Here is a 21,553-nt window from a genome sequence, read left to right as displayed (position 1 = left end):
TAACTCAAAGGAAAAATATCAATGATCTAGTAAATGAAAAGAAAAATATAAGAAATGGTATACATGCTGTGATGTGAATGCTGCTTGTTTATATAAGTTTCATACCCTTAAATTCTACCCCAAATTTTTGTGTGTCCTTTATGTCTTAGTTTCAGTGCTACTTCTTTTATTCCTCACCCGAGGATATTTTTCCATTTTTTGTACAGATAGAGCGGGAGGGAGAGAGAGGAACAGAGAGAGAGAGAAACATCGATGTGAAGGGACACATCGAGTGGCTGCCACCCGCACGACCAACCAGGGCCGGGGACAAACTGCAACTGAAGTACGTGCCCTTAGCGGGAACCGAACCCGGGTCTCTCCGGACCGCAGGCCAACGCTCTAACCGCTGAGCCAAACCGGCCAGGGCTCAGTGCTACTTCTTTTAGAAGCCTGCTTTCCTTCCCCAATTCTCCCAGGCAGACTTTCCCACGTACACCCTTTAGACCTAGTATCTACTGCCATTTAAGCAATTGGCAAGTTATATAGCTGTTAAAAGGCAGAACTACTATTTTCATCTTGTCACCTCTATCTCCTAGTCCTTATATGCCTGATGGAGCATAATATTCAAGACTGATGCTCAATGTAGAACTGATATTTAATGGGATATGCAAAGGTAACAATTATTTGGTGATAAAACAATATAAATAGAATAGTTATATATAAATGTAAAGAATTAAATCCTTGGCTGCAAGTGGCAAAGTCCTTACAAACAAATTATAAATAAGACGTTAACAGAGGAAATAACACCTACTATATAGATACGTATTTTTGTATTATTTAATTAGGATCCAAAATACTCCCAAAATAGTTTTCTGTTTTGCAATATAATGTTTTGTAGTTTGGTATTATATATTGCAATATTGGTAATTGGGAATGAAGAATTATATTTTTTACATGTGTACAAGCAGTTATAAATTCAAAAATTTTCCTTTTTAATACCATTTGTCAAAATAACTATATCACTCATTGGAATTTAGTAATAATGTTGTCTTAGAATATTACCACGTCTTCTCCAAAAACAAGATTGTGATCTCTCTAGAGGTCTTCTGCAGTGCCCAGTACCTTATAGACAACTCCAAAATACTTGAATTTTCTAGAAGAAAATTGTGGAATATTTGAGAGTTAGATCACTTTGGAGAAAACGTATTAAAATAAATTTGTAATTTTAATATTAAATACTTAGTAGATGAAGTATTATCATATTTGTAATGGTTTTTTATCCCCCCCTTGATCAGAGGCCTGTTTTTTGTTTTGTTTTGTTTTTATTCTTTTAGTTAGGGGCCCATGTATGCAAAATACATTTCAGCTAAGAAAAGGTTCCCACCTAGGAAGAAAGAAAAATCTTTTTCTTAAAAATGATACCATAATAGAATCTAGCAGTACTTTGTCTATGTTTACACAAAAGTTTGGATGCAACTAAATTTTCATGTACTTGCCCTGGCCAATGTGGCTCAGTAGTTAAAGCGTTGGCCCACGCACCATAGGGACACAGGTTTGATACCTAGTCAAGGGCGCATACCTGAGTTGCAGGTTTGATCCACAGCCCCAGTCTGGGTGCATGCAGGAGGGAACAGATCAATGTGTCTCTCACATCGATGTTTCTCTCTCTCTCTCCCCCTCTTCCCTTCTCTCCCTCTTTCTCTTTCTCTCTCTTCCTACCTCACCTCCCCACCTTCCAGTCTCTCTAAAAATCAATGGAAAAATCCTCAGGTGAGGATTAACAACAACAAAAAAATTTCCATGTACTTAAAAATATATAGGAGTTGGACCTATTATTTCTTTTATTATACTAAAACATATATTAGTATCAAGTCTACATTGCTACAGATATGAAAACTAAGGAATAGAGTAGCTTTTCTCAAAGTGCATATTTCTATAAGTGTTATAACCTTAATTATGTAATTAGAGAATATAGTTCTTTGATTTTTCTGATTATTTTTGTAAGCTAAGTCATTTTTTGTATAGTCAAAACCATTCACTTTTATTTATTACGATCTGGGAATCACCTGATCCCTTATGGTTTTATTAATAAAAATTTTGAAACATAAAACAATATGTGGTGTTTATGTAATTAAACCCTTTAAATTTGTGGTTCTGAATCTTTTTTTTGCATAAAAGTATCTTACTTAGTAAGTTAAATCTCCTCTCCAGAGAAAAGTACATATTTGTAAAATTTTATATAACATTGGTAGCCAGTATTTTCCCTAAAACCCAGTCCCATAGGTTATGTATACTTCTGCTTTATATTACACATTTCTGATACATGTGTTGTAAATTCAGTACATCGTGTGCTTTTAGAGATACAAGAAATTTCCATTCTGAAGCAGATTCTCTGTAAAGCATTTCCATGACACTGTAGCAGATTTCTTACATATTTTTATAGTATTACATATAATTCTGAAATCTTTTGCTGAATTGTTTGAAATATTTACTGTATATTCTGTGTTTTTGTCTGTCTTATTATTTTTCTGACAGTTGTCTTTCAACCAACAATAGATTTGTTTTTTCTTATTCTAGATTCTGAGGAGGCTCAATCTGTAAATCCTTCCAGTGTTGATGAAAATATTGACTCCGACACAGAGAAAGACTCTATCATCTGTGAAAGTAAACAGATAATTCCCAAAGCACCTCTGCCATCTGCCCTTGATGAGTATGAGTTCAAAGATGATGATGATGAAGAAATAAATAAAATGATTGATGATAGGCATATTCTTAGGAAAGAGCTACGAAAAGAGAGTGAATCTGAAATAGAAAAGAATAGTTTATTTGTAAAACAGGATAAAGCTTGCTATCCTAAATCATATAAAAGTAAAAAACAAAAGCCTTCTAGGGTTTTGTATTCAAGTTCTGAAAGTTCAGATGAAGAAATTCTTCAGAACAAAAAAGTTTCTACTCCATGCTCTATACCTGAAACATCAAATTCTGATATACAAACAAAAAAGGAATATGGAATTTCAAATGAACACAAACAGAAAGGCAAAGTTAAAAGAAAATTAAAGAACCAGAACAAAAATAAAGAGAACCAAGAGCTGAAGCAAGAAAAAGAGGGAAAAGAAAATACCAGAGTAACAAACTTGACAGTTAATACTGCAGTAGATTGTACAGAAAAGACCAGAGAAGAGGGGAATTTTAGGAAATCTTTTAGCCCTAAGGATGATTCTTCATTACATTTATTTCATATTTCTAGTGGTAAATCTCCCAAACATTCTTGTGGACTAAGTGAAAAGCAGTCAACACCACTAAAACAAGAACACACCAAAGTATGTTTATCACCAGGAAGTTCTGAAATATCATTACAGCCTGATCTTGTTCGATATGATAATACAGAATCGGAATTCTTGCCAGAAAGTTCAAGTGTAAAATCTTGTAAGCATAAGGAAAAAAAACATCAGAAAGATTTCCACTTAGAATTTGGTGAAAAGTCAAATGCTAAAATAAAGGATGAAGATCATAGTTCAACATTTGAGAATTCAGAGTGCACACTGAAAAAAATGGATAAAGAAGGTAAAACATTAAAAAAGCACAAATTGAAACATAAAGAGAGGGAAAAAGAAAAGCATAAAAAGGAAATTGAAGGTGAAAAGGAAAAATACAAAAATAGGGATGGTGCTAAAGAGCTTCAGCGGAGTGTGGAATTTGATAGAGAATTTTGGAAAGAGAATTTTTTTAAAAGTGATGAAACTGAAGATATATTCTTTAATATGGAACATGACTCCATAACATTAGAAAAAAAATCAAAGTTGGAAAAAAACATAAAAGATGATAAATCAACCAAGGAAAAGCATGTCTCAAAAGAGAAGAACTTTAAAGAAGAACGAGAAAAAACTAAAAAGGAAAGTGAGAAATCCTTTAGAGAGGAAAAAATAAAAGATTTAAAAGAAGAAAAAGAGTGTGTACCTATAGATAAAGAAACAGAATTTAGTTCTTTAAGTGCCAGTGAGGAATCTATAGGGTTACATTCAATGGAAAAGGAAATAGAAGTTGATAAACAAGAAAAGCACATAAAAGAAAGTAAGGAAAAATCCGACAAACGATTTCAAGGTAAAGAAAAGGATTTTGAGAAAGCTGAAAGAAAAAATTCTGAAAAAGAGAAGAAAAAACATGAGCATAAGTCAGAGAAAGACAAATTAGATCTTAGTGAATGTGTTGACAGAATAAAAGAAAGAGACAAGCTATATTTACATCATACAGAGAAGTGTCATAAGGAAGGGGAGAAGATAAAAAATATTACTGTTAAAAAAAATGATGACAGAGAGAAAAGTAAAGAAAAAATGGACAGAAAACATGACAAAGACAAACCTGAAAAAGAGAGGCATCTAGTAGAAAGCAAAGAAAAGCACTTGATGGAAAAAAAAACAAGCAAACAGTCAGATAATAGTGACTACATTAAATCAGAAAAAAGCAAAAATAAAGACAAGGATGTAGATAAAAAGGAAAAATCTAGAGATAAAGAAAGTATAAATATAATTAACTCCAAACACTTCCAGGAAGAGAAGAAGTCAAGTATAGCAGACAGTAGTAAAGTACAACATGAAAAAACTCTGTCCCTTAAAGAAAAAAAAGATGAGCCTTTGAAAACTCCTGATGGAAAAGAAAAAGATAAAAAAGATAAAGACATAGACAGATACAAAGAACGGGACAAACATAAAGATAAAATTCAACTAAATAGTTTATTCAGAGTAAAATCTGAAGCAGATAAGCCCAAACCTAAGTTATCACCAGCATCAAAAGATACTCGACCTAAAGAAAAGAGGTTAGTGAATGATGATTTAATGCAGACAAGTTTTGAAAGAATGCTAAGCCTTAAAGATCTAGAAATAGAGCAGTGGCACAAAAAGCATAAGGAAAAAATAAAGCAAAAAGAAAAGGAACGGTTGAGAAATCGCAATTGTTTAGAACTTAAAGTAAAAGATAAAGAAAAAACAAAGCATACACTAGCTGAGTCCAAAAATAAAGCACTTATCAGGTCAAAGAGTTCAGAATTGACTGATGCTTATACCAAGGAGAAACAACCTAAAGATGCTGTAAGTAACAGATCACAATCTGTTGACACCAAAAACATAATAAATTTAGGGAAGTCATCTTTTGTCTCAGATAATTGTTTAAACAGATCTCCTAGATCAGAAAGTGAAAAGCCAGGTCTCAGCTCCAGATCTGTATCTATGATTTCTGTTGCTAGCTCGGAAGATTCCTGTCATACTACAGTAACTACCCCAAGACCTCCAGTTGAGTATGATTCTGATTTTTTGTTAGAGGGTTCAGATTCCCAAATGTCCTTTTCCCAGTCACCTTTTTTGCCAATTGCCAAATCTCCTGCACTTCATGAAAAGGACTTCGATAACCTGGCTGAACTGCCAGAGCGTATTAAACCACCTTATACAAGCAGACTTCCAACATCCCATCTCCGATCAGCTTCCGTAGAAGATGCTAAACTAGTCATAAATGATGGGAGACCAACTGTAGAAGTTCGACGATGTAGCATGCCATCTGTCATTTGTGAACATACAAAACAATTCCAGACAACATTAGAAGAAAGTAATCAAGGTGGCTTAGCTGTGCCAAAAGATATTTGTCCTTCTCCCAAACCTGAGGTATCCTCAAATGTGCCTGAAAGAGAACTTTCAAATGTGTCTAACATACATTCCAGTTTTGCAGCCTCTCCAACTAGATCTGTAAACAGCAAATATATTTCAGCTGATATAAATGTTATCAAGAGTTCTGCTCCAGTGTGCACTTTAATGGACAGTCCTGTTCATTTAGAGCCATCTAATCAGGTTGGTGTAATCCAAAATAAATCATGGGAGATACCTGTTGATAGATTAGAATCAATAAGAAGCAATGACTTTATCAGCCCAAATTCTACTACACCTGATCAAGATTCTTCTGTTCAGGTTTTTTGTAATTCTGAAAACAAAATATTAAAAGAACAAAATACTGATATTTTGTTTCTGCACCAGACTGAACTGACAGTCAACTCTTGTGCTGAGGATGCAGCATCCTTTCTGTCTTCACAGCAACCTAGATTTTTCCACAGCCAATCACTTTCAGATACTGAATCTATTTCTAAACATATGTCTTTGTCATATGTTGCCAGTCAAGAACCAGGTATTTTACAACAGAAAAATGCAGTTCAAATTATCAGTTCTGTTTTAGATACTGATAATGAATCTACAAAAGATATGGAGAATACTTTTGCCCTAACAGATGTTCAAAAGACAGATGCCTTTGTTCCAGTGTACTCTGAAAGCGTTGTTGAAGAAGCATCACCAAATTTTGAGAAGGCTAATACTTTGCCTGTATTACCATTAGAAAAGGACTTTAATGGAAGTGATTCCTCTTCCCAGCTAAATATACATTATGCATTTAGCAAACTAATGTATAAGTCTTCTGATAGCCATGAGGTTGAAAATAGCACTTCTGATATTCAGGTTGTTTCACATGAAAAAGAAAGCAAACTGGAGAGTTTAGTTTTAACTCATATGAATGATAAGTGTGATTCTGATTTATGTGAAATGAATGCAGGAATTCCAAAAGGAAACCTAAATGAACAAGATAATCCAAAACTTTGTTCTGAAAGTGAAAAGTGTTTGCTTTCTATCGAAGATGAAGAATCACAACAAAGCACTTTATCAAGTCTGGAAAGCCATTTACAACAACCAGCTCAACCAGAAATGCATAAATATAGTCAATTAGTTAAAGTAGAATTAGAAGAAAACGCTGAAGATGATAAAACTGAAAACCAAATCCCACAGAGGATGACTAGAAACAAAGCAAATACAGTGGCAAATCAGAGCAAACCAATTCTTGCCAGTTGTACACTATTACCAGAAAAAGATAGTGAATCTTCATCTCCTAGAGGAAGAATAAGATTAACTGAAGAAGATGAACCTCAAATTCACCACCCACGGAAAAGGAAAGTGTCACGTGTACCTCAGCCTGTGCAAGTGAGTCCCTCTTTACTACAAGCAAAAGAGAAAACTCAGCAGTCTCTAGCAGCCATTGTAGACTCTCTGAAACTAGATGAGATTCAGCCATACAGTTCAGAGAGAGCAAATCCATATTTTGAATACTTGCACATAAGAAAAAAAATTGAAGAAAAGCGCAAACTGTTATGTAGTGTTATTCCTCAAGCACCTCAGTATTATGATGAGTACGTGACATTTAATGGATCTTATCTCTTGGATGGAAACCCCTTAAGCAAGATTTGCATTCCCACAGTAAGTACCTTCACTTGATATACATCTGCAATGCTGTTCAATAGAAATATAATGCAAGTCACATATGGTGTTTTAAGTTTTCTAGTAGCCTCATTTTAAAAAATAAAAAGAAATAGGTAAATTAATTTTAATATTGGATTTTACTGATAATATTTCAAAATACAATCAATATAGAAAAATTATTGAGACAATCTACAGTAGAACCTTGGTTCTCAAACTGAATTTGTTCCAGAAGACTGTTCAAAATGGTTTGTTTGAAAACCAAATCATTTTTTCCCATTAGAAATCATGTAAATTGAATTAATCCATTTCAGACTCCTAAATGATTCCATTTTAACCTTATATGCAGTACATGCCTAATGTACTGTTTAACCTGTAAACAAACATTTCTTTTTTTAAATTTATAAAACCACCCCCTACTGTCCTTGAACGAGTCACTTTCAGTACTCATTCCAGGGGTGTCTTTCAGGAAGTCAGTATGTATGTAGCATCTTCACTTTTTCACATATCACCGTCTCCAAAGTACTGTCTTGCGCTAACTGCTTTTCTTTTTGTTTATACAAACAGCAAACAGTTTTTCTACCTCTCCAGTGTCTATGATCATTGTTTCCTTCACACCCTTAGCAACATTATTAGCACTCTTGATGGCCTCTTTGTTTTAAAATCGTGCCAATCCTCCATTTCACCAGCAGCAAAAGCCAAAAACACAAAAACAAAACAACACAAATATTCACAGTATCCCACCCTGGTCTTTCAGGATGGCCCTCTTCTAATTCCCTTGTCTCACTAACTAATCCTCTCTCAGTGACTCCTCCACCCTTTAAACATCAGTGTTCTCTAGAAATCAAATTTTTTGTCAGCTTTTTGTCAGTGTGATCTTATCTATTGCTGTGGTTTCAGCAGTTTTTCTTGTGCCAGTTAGTCCCCAAAAATTCTCCAGAATCAAATATAGGAGTCTCCTGGGCATTCTCACTTAAATGACTTTCAGATACATGTCATAGGCTTGGTTCCCAGGAAGCTAACCCTGGAATTGTGTACAAGAGATTTATTAGTAAGTGCTATCAGGAACAATACCTGTGTGTGAGGGAAGGAGAACTGGGCAGAGCAAGGAGGTGAACTGAAATGCAGTTGCAACAGTGACCTCAGCTGAACCCACGGGAGCTCTGGAGTGGGATGGCCTTTCTCATAAGTGGCCTGCACTAAAGGAGGAAACGTGACAGTGACCACACCAACTTGCTTCCCTGAAAGGTCATTCTTAGAGAGGAACTCTAGTGAGAGCTGACAGTCAACACTCCTAGGAGCTGGGGTGTGTGTGCCTCATTGCTGAAACGGGTAGGGGAAAGATTTAACCATGCACCATGGCATTCACTCTGACTTCAGATTACAAGGATTGATTCTCTCTCCCTCAAAAACAAATTTTTATTGATTAGTGATGATACCGAAGTAGAAACCTACCAGTCAGCAAACTCAAACCATTCTGCCTTAAACTTTCTCCAGAATTCATACCTTCTACCACTGCCTTGGTTTAGGGCCCTCATCATTCTCTCTCATTTAGAATATTACAGCAACATTTTTGCTTTTTTTTTTTTTTTTTTTTTTAAGAGAGAGAAACATTGATGTGTGAAAGAGAAATATTGATTGATTGCATCCTGCGTGCCCTGACTGGGAATCTTACCTGCAACCTTCTGGTATATGGGATGATGCTCCAACCAGCTGAGCCACACCAGCCAGAACTTTTTCACTTTTTCTCCTAGTCTTTTTCAGCTGGAACATTCTCTTTTGTTCAATTTATATCCCTTTAAAAACAATAGAAAGGCCCTGGCCGGTTTGGCTTAGTGGTTGGAGCATCAGCCTGTGGACCAGAGAGTCCTGGCTTCGGTTACCGCTAGGGGCACGTACAAAAAAAGAAAAGAAAAACAATAGAAAGCTGTTTCCTATTTAAAGATCTCAGCTGTGATTAGCTGGCTTCCCATTGTCTACAGTTTAAAATCCATATCTAAACATAGCATAACCATTCATTTCATATTTTGACCCCAGTTTATTCCCTCTGGCTTTATTTTCTCACTACTCCTTCCAAATTTACCCTGTATATCAGCCAAACTGAATTCTTCTATGTAAATCTCGTTCATTACTTTTGGTACTTTGTCAGTACTATTCTCCCTATCTAAAATGTTGCTCTCTCCAGGCCCCCTTCTTTATCCTTTTTCATGCCTATGTTCCAAGCTGTGATGTCACCTGTGTGCAAAACCTTGTCGAAGCAGAATTGCTGTGTCTTCCTTATACCTCCCTTATAAATATTGTAGTTGACTGTTTACATGTCTGCCTCTGTCTCTCAGCTATAATCTAATTAAGGACTAGGACACTCTTATGGAATGAATTCCGAGTTTATCTTTAGCCGTGAATACACTACTGATTTCCATAACCATGTTTCTAGCTGCTTCTGGACATCTGAATGTCCCACGGTATCTGTAGAATCATTATGTCTAATACCAAATTCATTTATCTTATCTCAAAAGTGCTTTTTTTGCCCTCTCTGCTTTAGGTACTGTCACTGTCTGTTATATAATTTCTCAGACTTGGAACCCAAAATTTAATACTCACCTCATCCCCTCTGCCCTGTCATCACATCAGTCACTAAGTCATGTTGATTCACCTCACTTCCACTCCCCTTATCTTACCACTGCCATGCTAGGACCTCATTAACTCTTTTAAACTGTTCACTCACATATGCAAATATTGCATAATCAAATATTTAAAATATTGCATGTGCAAATAATTCTTAACTAATCATTATGCCAACTGGGTATCAAAAATGAGCAAAATAGCCCTGGCTGGTTTGGCTCAGCAGTTAGAGCATCAGCCTGCAGTCCAGAGAGACCCAGGTTCGGTTCCTGCTAGGGGCGCATACCTCGGTTGCGGTTTTTCCCCTGCCCTGGTTGGGTCGTGCGGGTGGCAACTACTCGATGTGTCCCTTTCATGTCTATGTTTCTCTCTCTCTCTCTCTCCCCCCCCCACACACACACTCTATCTGAACAAAAATGGGAAAATGTCCTCGGGTGAGGATAAAAAAAAAATTTAATTAAAAAGGGGTATTTACCCAAGATGAGAAACAGCAATAGATGTTTAAAAAAAAAATGTGGTGAAATATCTCCAAAGTCAGTCTGTTCTTATATCAATTTTTAAAAATAATTTAACCAGAATGCTGCCATTTTTCCAGAGGAAATAAAGGGAGGGAGGATTAACTGTAGGTCGGGTTTCCAAATATCAGATGTACAGTAGGATACCAAAAAAAAAAAAAGACTTGCCACTACCGGTAATCTACTGTGATGGCTGGTGATAACACATAGGAACCCTACAGAAGGATTCCAAGAGTGGGTAGTTTTCCATTGCATACAAAATTTATCCTAATGTATTATGCATGGTATCTGTTCCACCACATATTAATAACTTTGGGGGCAGGAGGGTCTAGGCTTTCATGGTCAAATAAGTTTAGGAAACACCATTAATCTAAAAATAAACTTCAATGTAGGACTTCTCAAAAGTATTAAGATTTAATTTGTTAATTAGTAGCCACCTAAATGAGTACTAAATATATACTGTGTTTCCCAAACTTGTTCTTGGAACTGTGTCCTGTAAATTATCATTACGGACCCAGTGTTTAGTGGAACATTAAGAAAAGCTGGTTTACAGAATAGATTACAACCTTTATTACTTTGTCCGTGCTGATCTCTCTATCCTTATATCCCATCATTCTTTCCCTCAAATTTGATGTTCCAGGGACTTTGCCTTCAGGCACCATACTATTTGTTTCATGCATTTGATTATACCATCCTCTCTTCTGGGAATTATCTCCCTCCTTTCTTTCTCTTTCCTTTTTCCCCACAACTAATTTCTCTTAACTATTCCTTTACATTAAGGATAGTTCATTATCCTCTGGAAGAAGCTTTCTCTGACATCCCAGCCTCAAAGGAATAGATAGTCTACCTCTGTACTGCTTGACGAGGCCTGTATGACTGCAAAACAACAACAATAGCACCAAACTCTAATCTTACTCTTGTAAAATTTTAAGAAGTTTACTGAACATAGAAATTAAACAAATTTATCATTGCAATTAGAGGCCAGCTCATTGAAAAATAATCGATAAGTTATTTGTCTTGTACTTTCCACATTGATTTGACTAATTGAATCCTTATGTTATTTAACTTTTCAGACTTCCATAATTCCTGTAAACTGTTTACTGATTTTAAATATAAAGTTTGATTAGATCCAGGTTTGATTCTTTGGCAAAAGCTTTTCATAAGTGGTTGTTGTATAATTCCTGTTTCACAACATTATGAAGCACACTATTATCTGTTTCTCCCAGCTTCAGAAGAGTCAACTAAGTTACTGTACTGTGCCAAACATACTAAGCTATCTTACTTTGTCCTAATAATGCTGACAACAATTATAAGCTAGGATGAGAGAGGGGAAATAATAGATACTCCAAGAGCTAGAGGGAGAATGTTCAGCATTATATAATTGTTACTATATTATTCAGAGAACAACTGAATTTATATCTTCAAGTTATGCAGTAAAAGGGTTTAATTTTATAAACATAGCCCATTGTTGTAAATAAAACCTAATACTTTTAAATGTATATATATTTTAAATTAGATTACACCACCACCTTCACTGTCAGATCCACTCAAAGAGCTATTTCGGCAACAGGAAGTTGTAAGGATGAAACTACGTTTGCAACACAGCATTGAAAGGGTAAGAAATGTTTACATTTATGCTAAAAATAACTTTTTTTTTTTTTCAATTTTTATTTTTGTTACAGATGCTTCTTCTTCCTCCCCCGCAGACCCCCTCCTCTCCATCCTGCCCCCCGCCCCCAGCATTGTTATCTATGTCCACTGGTTATGCATACATGCATATAAATTCTTTGGTTCATCTCATCAATACCCTCCCACCCCCCTACTTTGAGGTTTGTCAGTCTGAACCATATTCCTTTCTATGTCTCTTGGTCTATTTTGTTCATCAGCCCACCTTGTTCATTATATTCCACAAATAAGTGAGATCGGGTGGTATTTTTCTTTCTCTGACGAGCTTATTTCGCTTAGCATAATACTCTTGAGGTCCCTCCATGTTGTCTCAAAGGATAAGAGATCTATCTTTCTTACAGCTGCATAGTATTCCATTGTATATATGTACCACAGCTTTTCAATCCACTCATCTATTGATGGACACTTGGGCTCTTTCCAAATATTGGCAGTTGTAAATAGTGCTGCTATGAACATGGGGTACCTATATTCTTTCTGATTGGTGTTTTAGGCTTCTTAGGATATATTCCTAGAAGTGGGACCACTGGGTCAAAATGGCAGATCAATTTTTAATTCTTTGAGGAAACACCATACTGTTTTCCATAGTGGCTGCACCAATCTGCATTCCCAACAGCAGTGTACTGGAGTCCCCTTTTCTCCACACCCTTGCCAGCACTTATTGTTTGATGATTTGTTGATGGCAGCCATTCTGGCTGGTATGAGATGACATCTCATTGTTGTTTTAATTTGCATCTCTCTGATGATTAGTGATGTTGAGCATTTCTTCATATATCTCTTGGCTATTTGTATGTCCTGTTTGGAAAGGTGTCTAGGTCCTCTGCCCATTTTGTAATTGGGTTCTTTGTCTTCCTTTTGTTGAGGTGTATGAGCACTCTGTATATTTTGGAAATTAAACCCTTATCTGATCTATCATTGGCAGTTATGCTCTCCCATACAGTGGGTTCCCTTTCCATTTTGGTGGTTGTTTCTTTTGCTATGCAGAAGCTTTTTAGTTTTATGTAGCCCTATGTATTCATTTTTTTCCTTTGTTTCTGTTGCCTTAGGTGATGTATCGGTGAAAATTCTGTGTATGATGTCTGAAATTTTGTTTGCCTACATTTTCGTCTAAAAAATAACTTTTAACAATAGATTACAATGGCCTAGAGTTTTTTATTAGTGAATTTTTCTTATTTAGAACCATTTTTGGACATGTTTTTTACCTTGTGATTAGGTGGAGAATTTTTAAACCTATTTTAGGATAGCTGCTCCCATGTTACAATTTATGTTTAGTATATTTTTGATTTATAAAAATCTCTAACAATTTCTTATCATTTGTTGTATTTGCAGAATTATACCAGTGAATTTCTAGATAGACATTTGGATTTCCACATTTTAGAATTGTTGCTTGGTACTAGTTACTTTAGTGTAAGAAAATTACAAAGGCTGTGCTTACTGGTTCTTACCTTTGTATTTCAGTTTCTAGTGGTATGTCTTGGCATGAAATGACAGGAAAAAAAACCTATCTAATTATTTATAAAAATCATAAAAGGCCATAGCCAGTGCGGTTCAGTTGTTTGGAACATGATCCTATGTACTAGAAGGTCAAGGGTTCAATTCCCAGTCAGGGTGCATACTGGGAGATGGGGGTGCAGCTGATCAATGTGTCTCTCTCACATCGATGTTTCTCTCACTCTCTCCCATTCTCCTTCTCTAAAATCAATTTTTTTAAAAGCCTAAAAGAGCCCTGGCCGGTTTCTCAGTGGTTAGAACGTCGGCCCACAGACCGGAAAGTCCGGTTCGGTTCCCGCTAAGGGCACGTACCTCAGTTGTAGTTTGTCCCCAGCCCCGGTTGGGGTCGTGTGGGTGGCAACCACTCGATGTGTCTCTCTCACATCGATGTTTCTCTCCCCCCACCCCCTGCTCTATCTGAAAAATAAAATAAAATAAAATAAAAAACCTAAAAGAAAATAAAAAGTTATTTGACTTGGATTGACAAAACTATAACATCTTCTTAATGTTTGGAGAGGGTCAGGGACTTCTGAAAATGTGATGTAACATACTCATATGCAAACAAAACCTTATCTAAAATTTATTTGATCCAGACGTGATTGATTCCCTAAGGCAGAGCTTCTTCATCTATTTTGTGCCATAGACCCCTATAACTGGTAAATATAAAACCTTTTCTCGTGGTATTAAGGGATTTTTGGTTATTGCTTCTAATCTCTACAGGACTGCAACAAACTTTTTAGGAAGACTTTTAGCTACTTTTTCTTAGTATCTGATCAAGTCTTGAGATATTTATCACTTAAAGTCCTACCTTAAACTTGTGCTTAAATTTAAAAATCTAAGTGTTTAATTAGACTTACTTCTCTTTTGAGTATCACTTGTCACATAAGAATTTACAAGAGTAGCCCTGGCCGGTTTGGCTCAGCGGTTAGAGCATCAGCCTGCGGTCCAGAGAGACCCAGGTTCAGTTCCCGCTAAGGGCACGTACCTCGGTTGCAGTTTGTCCCCGGCCCTGGTTGGTCGTTCGGGTGGCAGCCACTTGATGTGTCCCTTTCACGTCCATGTTTCTCTCTCTCTCTCTCTCTTCCTCTCCCTCCCTCCCACTCTATCTGAACAAAAAATGGAAAAATGTCCTCGGGTGAGGATAAAAAAAAAAATAAGAATTTACAAGAGTAATAAACAAGACCGTGTTTCTTTGTCTTTTCACTAAATTATAAATACAGTAAAACTTGACAACAATATATATTTGGAAATAATGTGGCCACATTCTCCATTGGGGCATGGACAAAGTTCTTGTCAGTTAAGGGGAAAATAGGGAACATGGTGGGAAGAAGACTAACTACATCCTTAGTATTCTCCCAGCCCCGCCTTCTAGACAGGGCCAACAAAACAATGAATGTCATCCCTGGCCTGTATGGCTCAGCATTTGGAGCGTCCACCTGAGGACTGAAGGGTCACAGGTTCAATTCCCAGGCAAGGGCACATACCTGGGGTTTGGGTTTGATCCTTGCCCTGGTCAGGGTCAATGTAGGAAGCAACCAATCAGTGCGTCTAAAAAAAATTAATGTCATGTAACAGGGATTCCTAGAATCACTAACTCTGTTCTTAAATTTCTAACCAGCCACAGGTCCCAGAGTTGTCCTCATTGATGTTTAAGCCAAAAAAAGATAGTTATCACCAGATAGCATAAGTCTGTAACCAGGATCAGTATGCATTAGGATCTGCAGCTGGACCCTAGTATTTCCAGTTTGCTAAATGCAAAAGATTGCCTAGATAGATCATTTCATTAACCTTATGATAAGGTAGCTCTGCATATTACATAATTAGAAGTTTTGGATCCCACTTAACACGTTAAGGAAGGATTGTGCTATAATTGTCAAAGATTTACAAGTAGTTGGCATCAGAGTACGGTGTATTTATCTCTATGAAAATATTCATTATGAAAAAAGCTGGTACTACATTGACATACTACTTCACACCCATTAGAATGGTCATAATTTAAAAAGACAGATAATAATTGTTGGCAAGGATGTAAAAAAAATGGAACCCTCATACATTGCTGATGGGAATATAAAATGATACAACTGCTATTTAAGACAGTTTGGTGGTTCCTCAACAAGTTAAACAGAATTACCATATGACCTAGCAGTTCTCCTAGTTATCTACCCAAGAGAAACAGAAACATACATTGAAAAAAAAATCTTGAGCATGAAAATTCATAGCAGCATTATTCATGATAGCCCAAAGTTGGAAACCACCCAAAAGACAAACAGCTGATAAATGGAAAAATAAAATGTGGTATACCCACACAATGGAATATTATTCATCCATAAAAAGGAATGATATATGTGCTACAGATGAACACATGTGACATGAAAGAAATCAGTCACAAAAGACCACATATTATGTGATTTCATTTATATGAAATGTTCAGAATAGTAAAATTCATAGAAACAAATAGAGTATAGTTGCCAGGGAGAGAAAGGGTAAATGAGGAGTGGCTCTGCTGATAGGTATGGGGTTTCTTTTTGGAGTGATAAAAATAGTCTGGAATTAGTGATGATGATTGAACACTTTGGTGAATATACTAAAACTCACCATTGTAGTCCTAGCCAGTTTGGCTCAGTGGTTGGAGTGTTGGCCCATGGACCAAAGAGTCACAGGTTCGATTCTGGTCAAGCACACGTACCTCAGTTGTGGTTCAGTCCCCAGCCCTGGTCGGGGTTGTACAGGAGGCAACTAGTCGATGTGTCTCTCTCACATCTATGTTTCTCTCTCTCTCTCTCTCCCTTCCTCCCTCCCACTCTATTTGAAGATAAATGGGAAAATATCCTCAGGTGAGGGTTTAAATAAAATAAAAGTCACCATTGTACACTGTAAAAGATAACTTTTAAAAAGAGGCTGCCAGTTTTGGAAAGAAAATTTATTTACACTTTAAGAACACTAGGATTTCTTCAATTTCTCAAGCTGAGTATGAAGAAAACACTGCACTAAGATTCAGGTTCTTTAGCATATTTTAAGCACGTTTTATTTTATTTGAAAACAAGTAGTTTTGAATAATTAAATTTTTTTAAATTCTCTGTTCAACTAGGAAAAACTCATTGTATCCAATGAACAGGAAGTTCTACGCGTTCATTACAGAGCTGCAAGAACATTGGCAAATCAAACACTGCCATTTAGTGCATGCACTGTTTTACTGGATGCAGAAGTCTACAGTGTGCCACTGGATGCTCAGGTACAGTGCTCGCTGGTACAATTAGAATGTTCTTAATTACAGCTTGAGTTTTTTTGTAATCTGTTTTCTTTGAAGAAACTTGAATTCAACAATCAGTAAAGCTCAAAGGAGAAAAACAACTCTTCAGACCAAAGTACTCAAGTCGCCTGATCCTCCATCTTATAAAGTCCTCTAATATAATGCCATGTCTTATCATAATGTCCATAATATAAAGGTTTATATTATATGTAATATATATATGGTTGGCATGAGTAGGTTTACAGTTGTTCACATGGAAAAAATATATATTACAAGAATAAACTCTTGTGTACTCACAACTGAAAACCTATTTTTGTCCACCCCATATATAAATATATATGTGTGTCTTTATATCATAAAAGCAGATAATTACAAAACAAATATGTGTTTAAGATAGTGCCCCTATAGATAATTTGTAACTTGTTTCTAAAGTGGATATTTTATACATTCAGTTCTCGCCTTCAAACAGCTGGACAGCTACTGAAGCTGGAAAACAGTACAGGCAAATTTGAACCTCTATGCTGTGACAGTGCTACAGTAGGACCAGGTTTTTGTTTTGATCTTGGATGTTGTTGGAATAAATTAATACACAATAAGTTCTCACTTAACATAGTCGATTGATTCTGCAACTTGAAACAAAACAACATATAATGAAACTAGTATTACCATAGGCTTGTTGATATAAACAAGAGTTCAGTTCCTGTGGCATTTCATCAGTGTTATAATGAAACAAACTACAGAACAAAAAGTTATTCAAGGACCTACTGAAATTGAAAAACTGTAGTTGTATCTTGAACAAAGTTTACTACCGCATATAAATTACATTAATTCAGAATGAGACGTATCTGTTGTCAGAATTTTTTTGTGCTTCATAAACCATAATGAAATTCATTGGTCATAAGAGAATATAATGATTGTAATAAAAAATGTAAATTTGGACAATGAAGGAGTATTAAAAAAAAAAAAGACTAGGAAATGCTGTTTTAAATCAGACAGACTAGAAACACATGGGATATAAAGTATATTACAGAGTAAGTTACTGAGTTCTCTAGGCATTTTATTTTTCTCATGTATTAAAAAGAAGATTAAACTAAGATCGGTAGATTTCAAACTTTCTTAAGCCACCAACTGTTTTATTCAAATGAGAGCATTCAGAGATAATGAAAATGGCTTTTAAAATGAATAATTGGGTCTTAGGAAAGAACTATTTGACTCTTAGGAAATGTCCCTGAAAAGAACTAATTTCCAACTTTAAAGATTTTAAAGGGACGAATGAATGGTTTTTAATAACTGAAATGAGCAGTTTAGCCTTAATCTCGCTAATGGATGGACTAGACTATGTGGTCTTTTTAAGTTTCATGCAATTATAGAGTAATGAATCAATTTTAGAACAATATAATCAAGTTATAAGGAAAATCTCTTGAGTATTTCTAGTTCAGAATGGTTGAGTAAACACAGCTGTTTATGTTTTTCTTCCTCCCAAAACTCATTGATATAACAAAAGACATGTAAAAATAAAAACAAATTCATAGGCATGCTAGAAGTAGAAATGGGAAGTCACTGGACCAGAACATTAAGATGTTTCTGCTGAAAGACAGATGAAAACATATTAATAATGAACAAAATATAGCAGAATTGAGAAATCTATAGCCCCAGATAGGTTATAAAGAGAATTTCAAAAATAAGTGAATTTTCCCAGTAAGCCCTCAGAATGATTCTAAAATCATTGGAAAGGAAAATCAGTCCTAATAATTAAATTAAATCTGCCTAATAAGTAAAAGGCAGAATAAATTCATATTCTCTAGGAAAACTGTGGAATTGTTACTCATCATTTTACAGCTGGCTTTAAAGTAGTAGGTCTCTCTACCGAGTAGCAGGCTTGTTCATATGAGAATAGTTTTGAGGAACTAAAGAAAAAAACTCAGTCTACCTTTCCCGAGTAAGGGCATCTTACTTGAGGACCAAGGAGGAAGTGAGAATGTAAAAAAAATGTGAGTGTGAGGCTACCGGATACCTGGGTGTCATTTTGATAGCACTGGTAGTAATAGTAGTAGTAATAATTATTGCAAATGTTTATTAGATTTGAGTGCTTCCTGTATGCCCAAGCATTAAGAGACTCTTAAATTCTCAAAACAAGATTAAAAGAATTTTAATCTTTTTACAGAATTGAAAATTGAGAGAGCACATAATTAGTTCAAGATTACACAGTAAAATACAAATCTGACAATTGGAATATATAGCCTATCTTAATTCTCATATGTAAAATTTATCAGCACTCTAAAATATTGGTCCTGGAAAAAATGTCTGCCTCACAAGACTGTCTCCCACTATAACACCTTTTTTCTCTACATTAATGGTAAGCTTTAACATTAAATTAAACATGAAATAAATTATACTTTAAAAAGAATGTCACAGGCATAATGCTTGATATGTCATATTTTTTGAGAAACATCTTTGATTCACAGAGTAGTAGTATTCTATTTAATTAGTAACTAAACCCAACAACCTAAGAATTCTAATAACTAATCTATTTATATGTAAATAAATGCTTTATCAACATTTTTTAATATTCAGATTATATTCTTTTTCAAAATATATTTCCATCATTCGTTTAAAAATGGAATATACCAAAAAGAGCTATGATGGCATATAGATTTTAAAGTAGATTATTGTATTTTATTAATAGTCAGCTATTTTTAATGTTCTCTTTCAGTCTGATGACAGTAAAACTTCTGTGAGGGATCGCTTTAATGCAAGACAGTTCATGTCTTGGTTACAAGATGTGGATGATAAATTTGACAAATTAAAGGTATGTATGTTCAGTTTAAATGGATGCTTCCCCCTTCATTTTTTTATTTTATTTTTTTTATTTATTGATCAGAGAGAGAGAAACATGTATTTGTTGTTCCACTTATTTATGCATTCATTGGATTCTTGTATTTGCCCTGACTGGGAACAACCTTGATGTATTGGGCTGACACTCTAACTGATCTGCCTAGTCAGGGTTGCTTCCGCCTTCATTGATACTGTAACTATCGTAGAGGAATGATTAGGAAAGGAAAACTGGTTAGTCACGAATCCTCACACTAGACCACAATTGAAAGATAAAGGAAAATAAAAACCCAAGTCTTATTTTTCAGGAATGGTGTTGAAGAAGAAATTTCTAAAGAGGATCTTCATGTTTGTTGTCCAGTACAAGTCTGATTATAGTTCTGACATATGAAAGGATGAGAAAAGAATAAGAGAAGAATTTATTTTGCAAATCTATAAAAAAATCATTTGGTTTTAGATTTTCAATACAAGTCACTTCTAGATTTTCTTGATTCTTTTGTTCATTTGAAATCTCATTATTTGAGACAGTAGTTTTAAATATTAAGATTAACACGAGTTGCAGACCCAGAAATAGTTAGCATGTGGATACAGACAGGATAAAACAAATGCATGTGTAACTTGAAAACTTTTTTTTTTTTCCCTAAATCCTCACCCGAGGATATTTTTCCATTTATCTTCAGATAGAATGGAAGGAGGTGGGGAGAGAGAGAAACAGAAACATAAATGTGAGAGAGACACATTCATTGGTTGCCTCCCATGCAACCCCAACCAGGGCCTGGGACCGAACCACAACCGAGATATGTGACCTTGAACGGAATCAAACCTGGGCCTATGCTCTAACCACTGAACCAAACTGGCCAGCCCTCAGAAACTTTTTATACCTCTAATTTATCCCTAAAGAAATTATGGATTAAATTAATTTTTAAACAAAGCAACTTTAATAGAATAATTAACTTTTCTCTTCTTCTAAATAGACCTGTCTTTTAATGAGGCAACAACATGAAGCTGCAGCTTTAAATGCCGTTCAGAGATTAGAATGGCAGCTTAAACTCCAGGAACTTGATCCTGCCACCTACAAATCTATCAGCATTTATGAAATCCAGGAGTTTTATGTTCCTCTTGTTGATGTTAATGATGACTTTGAGTTGACTCCTATATAGCAGCCAGTATTTCTGGTGTGTCATCTTAAACTAATGGAGGCTCAGGAGTGTTATACTGTGGAATATTGCCTTTTGACAAAAATACTGATATTATGCCTTTACAATTGTTGGTAGAGTTCAACTAAAGTTGGTTATGTAGTAAACACTGTCATTTTATTAAAAAATGAAAATTACTTTGGATCGTAGGTCCAAACCATTTCTAATCGGAAACTATTATTTATATTGGTGAAAGGTAACAATGACATTTGGCAGGCTGTGGTAGATATTTAAAAAGTTGAGAATCTGCTAATGGCGCTGGAAGTTGTTAGCATTCTAAGTAACAAGATAACCACTAGTATACAAATCTGTTTCAAGTTTTAAAATATATCAGAAAACTAAAATGTTCAGTTCCTACCAAATAGTTTCTAATGTGGAAGAAAAACTTGGCACAAAATTTCTTTAGTTTATTATATCTGTAAATTAATTGTATAGTTTTCTTTTCAGAAGTTTAATATTGTCTTTCTTTTTAATAACTTATTTTATACATATTGTGCAGATGTAAATCTTGTAATTAATGGTCAAAATGTATACAAAGGGATTGGTAGTCATAACATGTACAAAGAAATAATTGTAAAACTGTTTTGTCTCATGTTTTATTGGACCAAAGTTGTAGTTTGTATGGAGTGTTGCAATAGTGTAGTCAGATAGCAAAACTTTTTAAAAAAGGCATGCATGTGTTTGAGTTAGCTTGTTTTCATCACCACG

At 35.2% G+C, this 21,553-nt stretch overlaps 1 protein-coding gene across 7 annotated transcripts in view; it reads left to right on the top strand.

Annotated features, from left to right (window-relative positions):
• Nucleotides 1–21,258, top strand: part of ANKRD12 (ankyrin repeat domain 12) — a 158,667-nt gene extending 137,409 nt beyond the window's left edge. For 3 of the 7 annotated variants that reach the window (XM_036245570.1, XM_036245571.1, XM_036245569.1), the window contains exons 9-13: nucleotides 2,557–7,256; nucleotides 11,910–12,008; nucleotides 16,656–16,799; nucleotides 19,531–19,626; nucleotides 20,624–21,255. In XM_036245570.1, the coding sequence (XP_036101463.1) occupies nucleotides 2,557–7,256; nucleotides 11,910–12,008; nucleotides 16,656–16,799; nucleotides 19,531–19,626; nucleotides 20,624–20,809 (5,225 nt within the window). In that variant the 3' untranslated portion in view covers nucleotides 20,810–21,255. Of the gene's footprint in view, nucleotides 1–2,556; nucleotides 7,257–11,909; nucleotides 12,009–16,655; nucleotides 16,800–19,530; nucleotides 19,627–20,623 lie in introns of all 7 variants that reach the window. The other 4 variants (XM_036245574.1, XM_036245573.1, XM_036245572.1 and 1 more) reach the window with 2 other exon arrangements.
• Nucleotides 21,259–21,553: the final 295 nt, after the last annotated feature.

The sequence above is a fragment of the Molossus molossus genome, unplaced genomic scaffold (genome assembly GCF_014108415.1).
Source record: "Molossus molossus isolate mMolMol1 unplaced genomic scaffold, mMolMol1.p scaffold_m16_p_6, whole genome shotgun sequence".
NCBI classification, from domain to species: Eukaryota; Metazoa; Chordata; class Mammalia; order Chiroptera; family Molossidae; genus Molossus; species Molossus molossus.
Note: the sequence above shows the minus strand (reverse complement) of the source record. Positions and strands in the feature narration are given on the sequence as shown.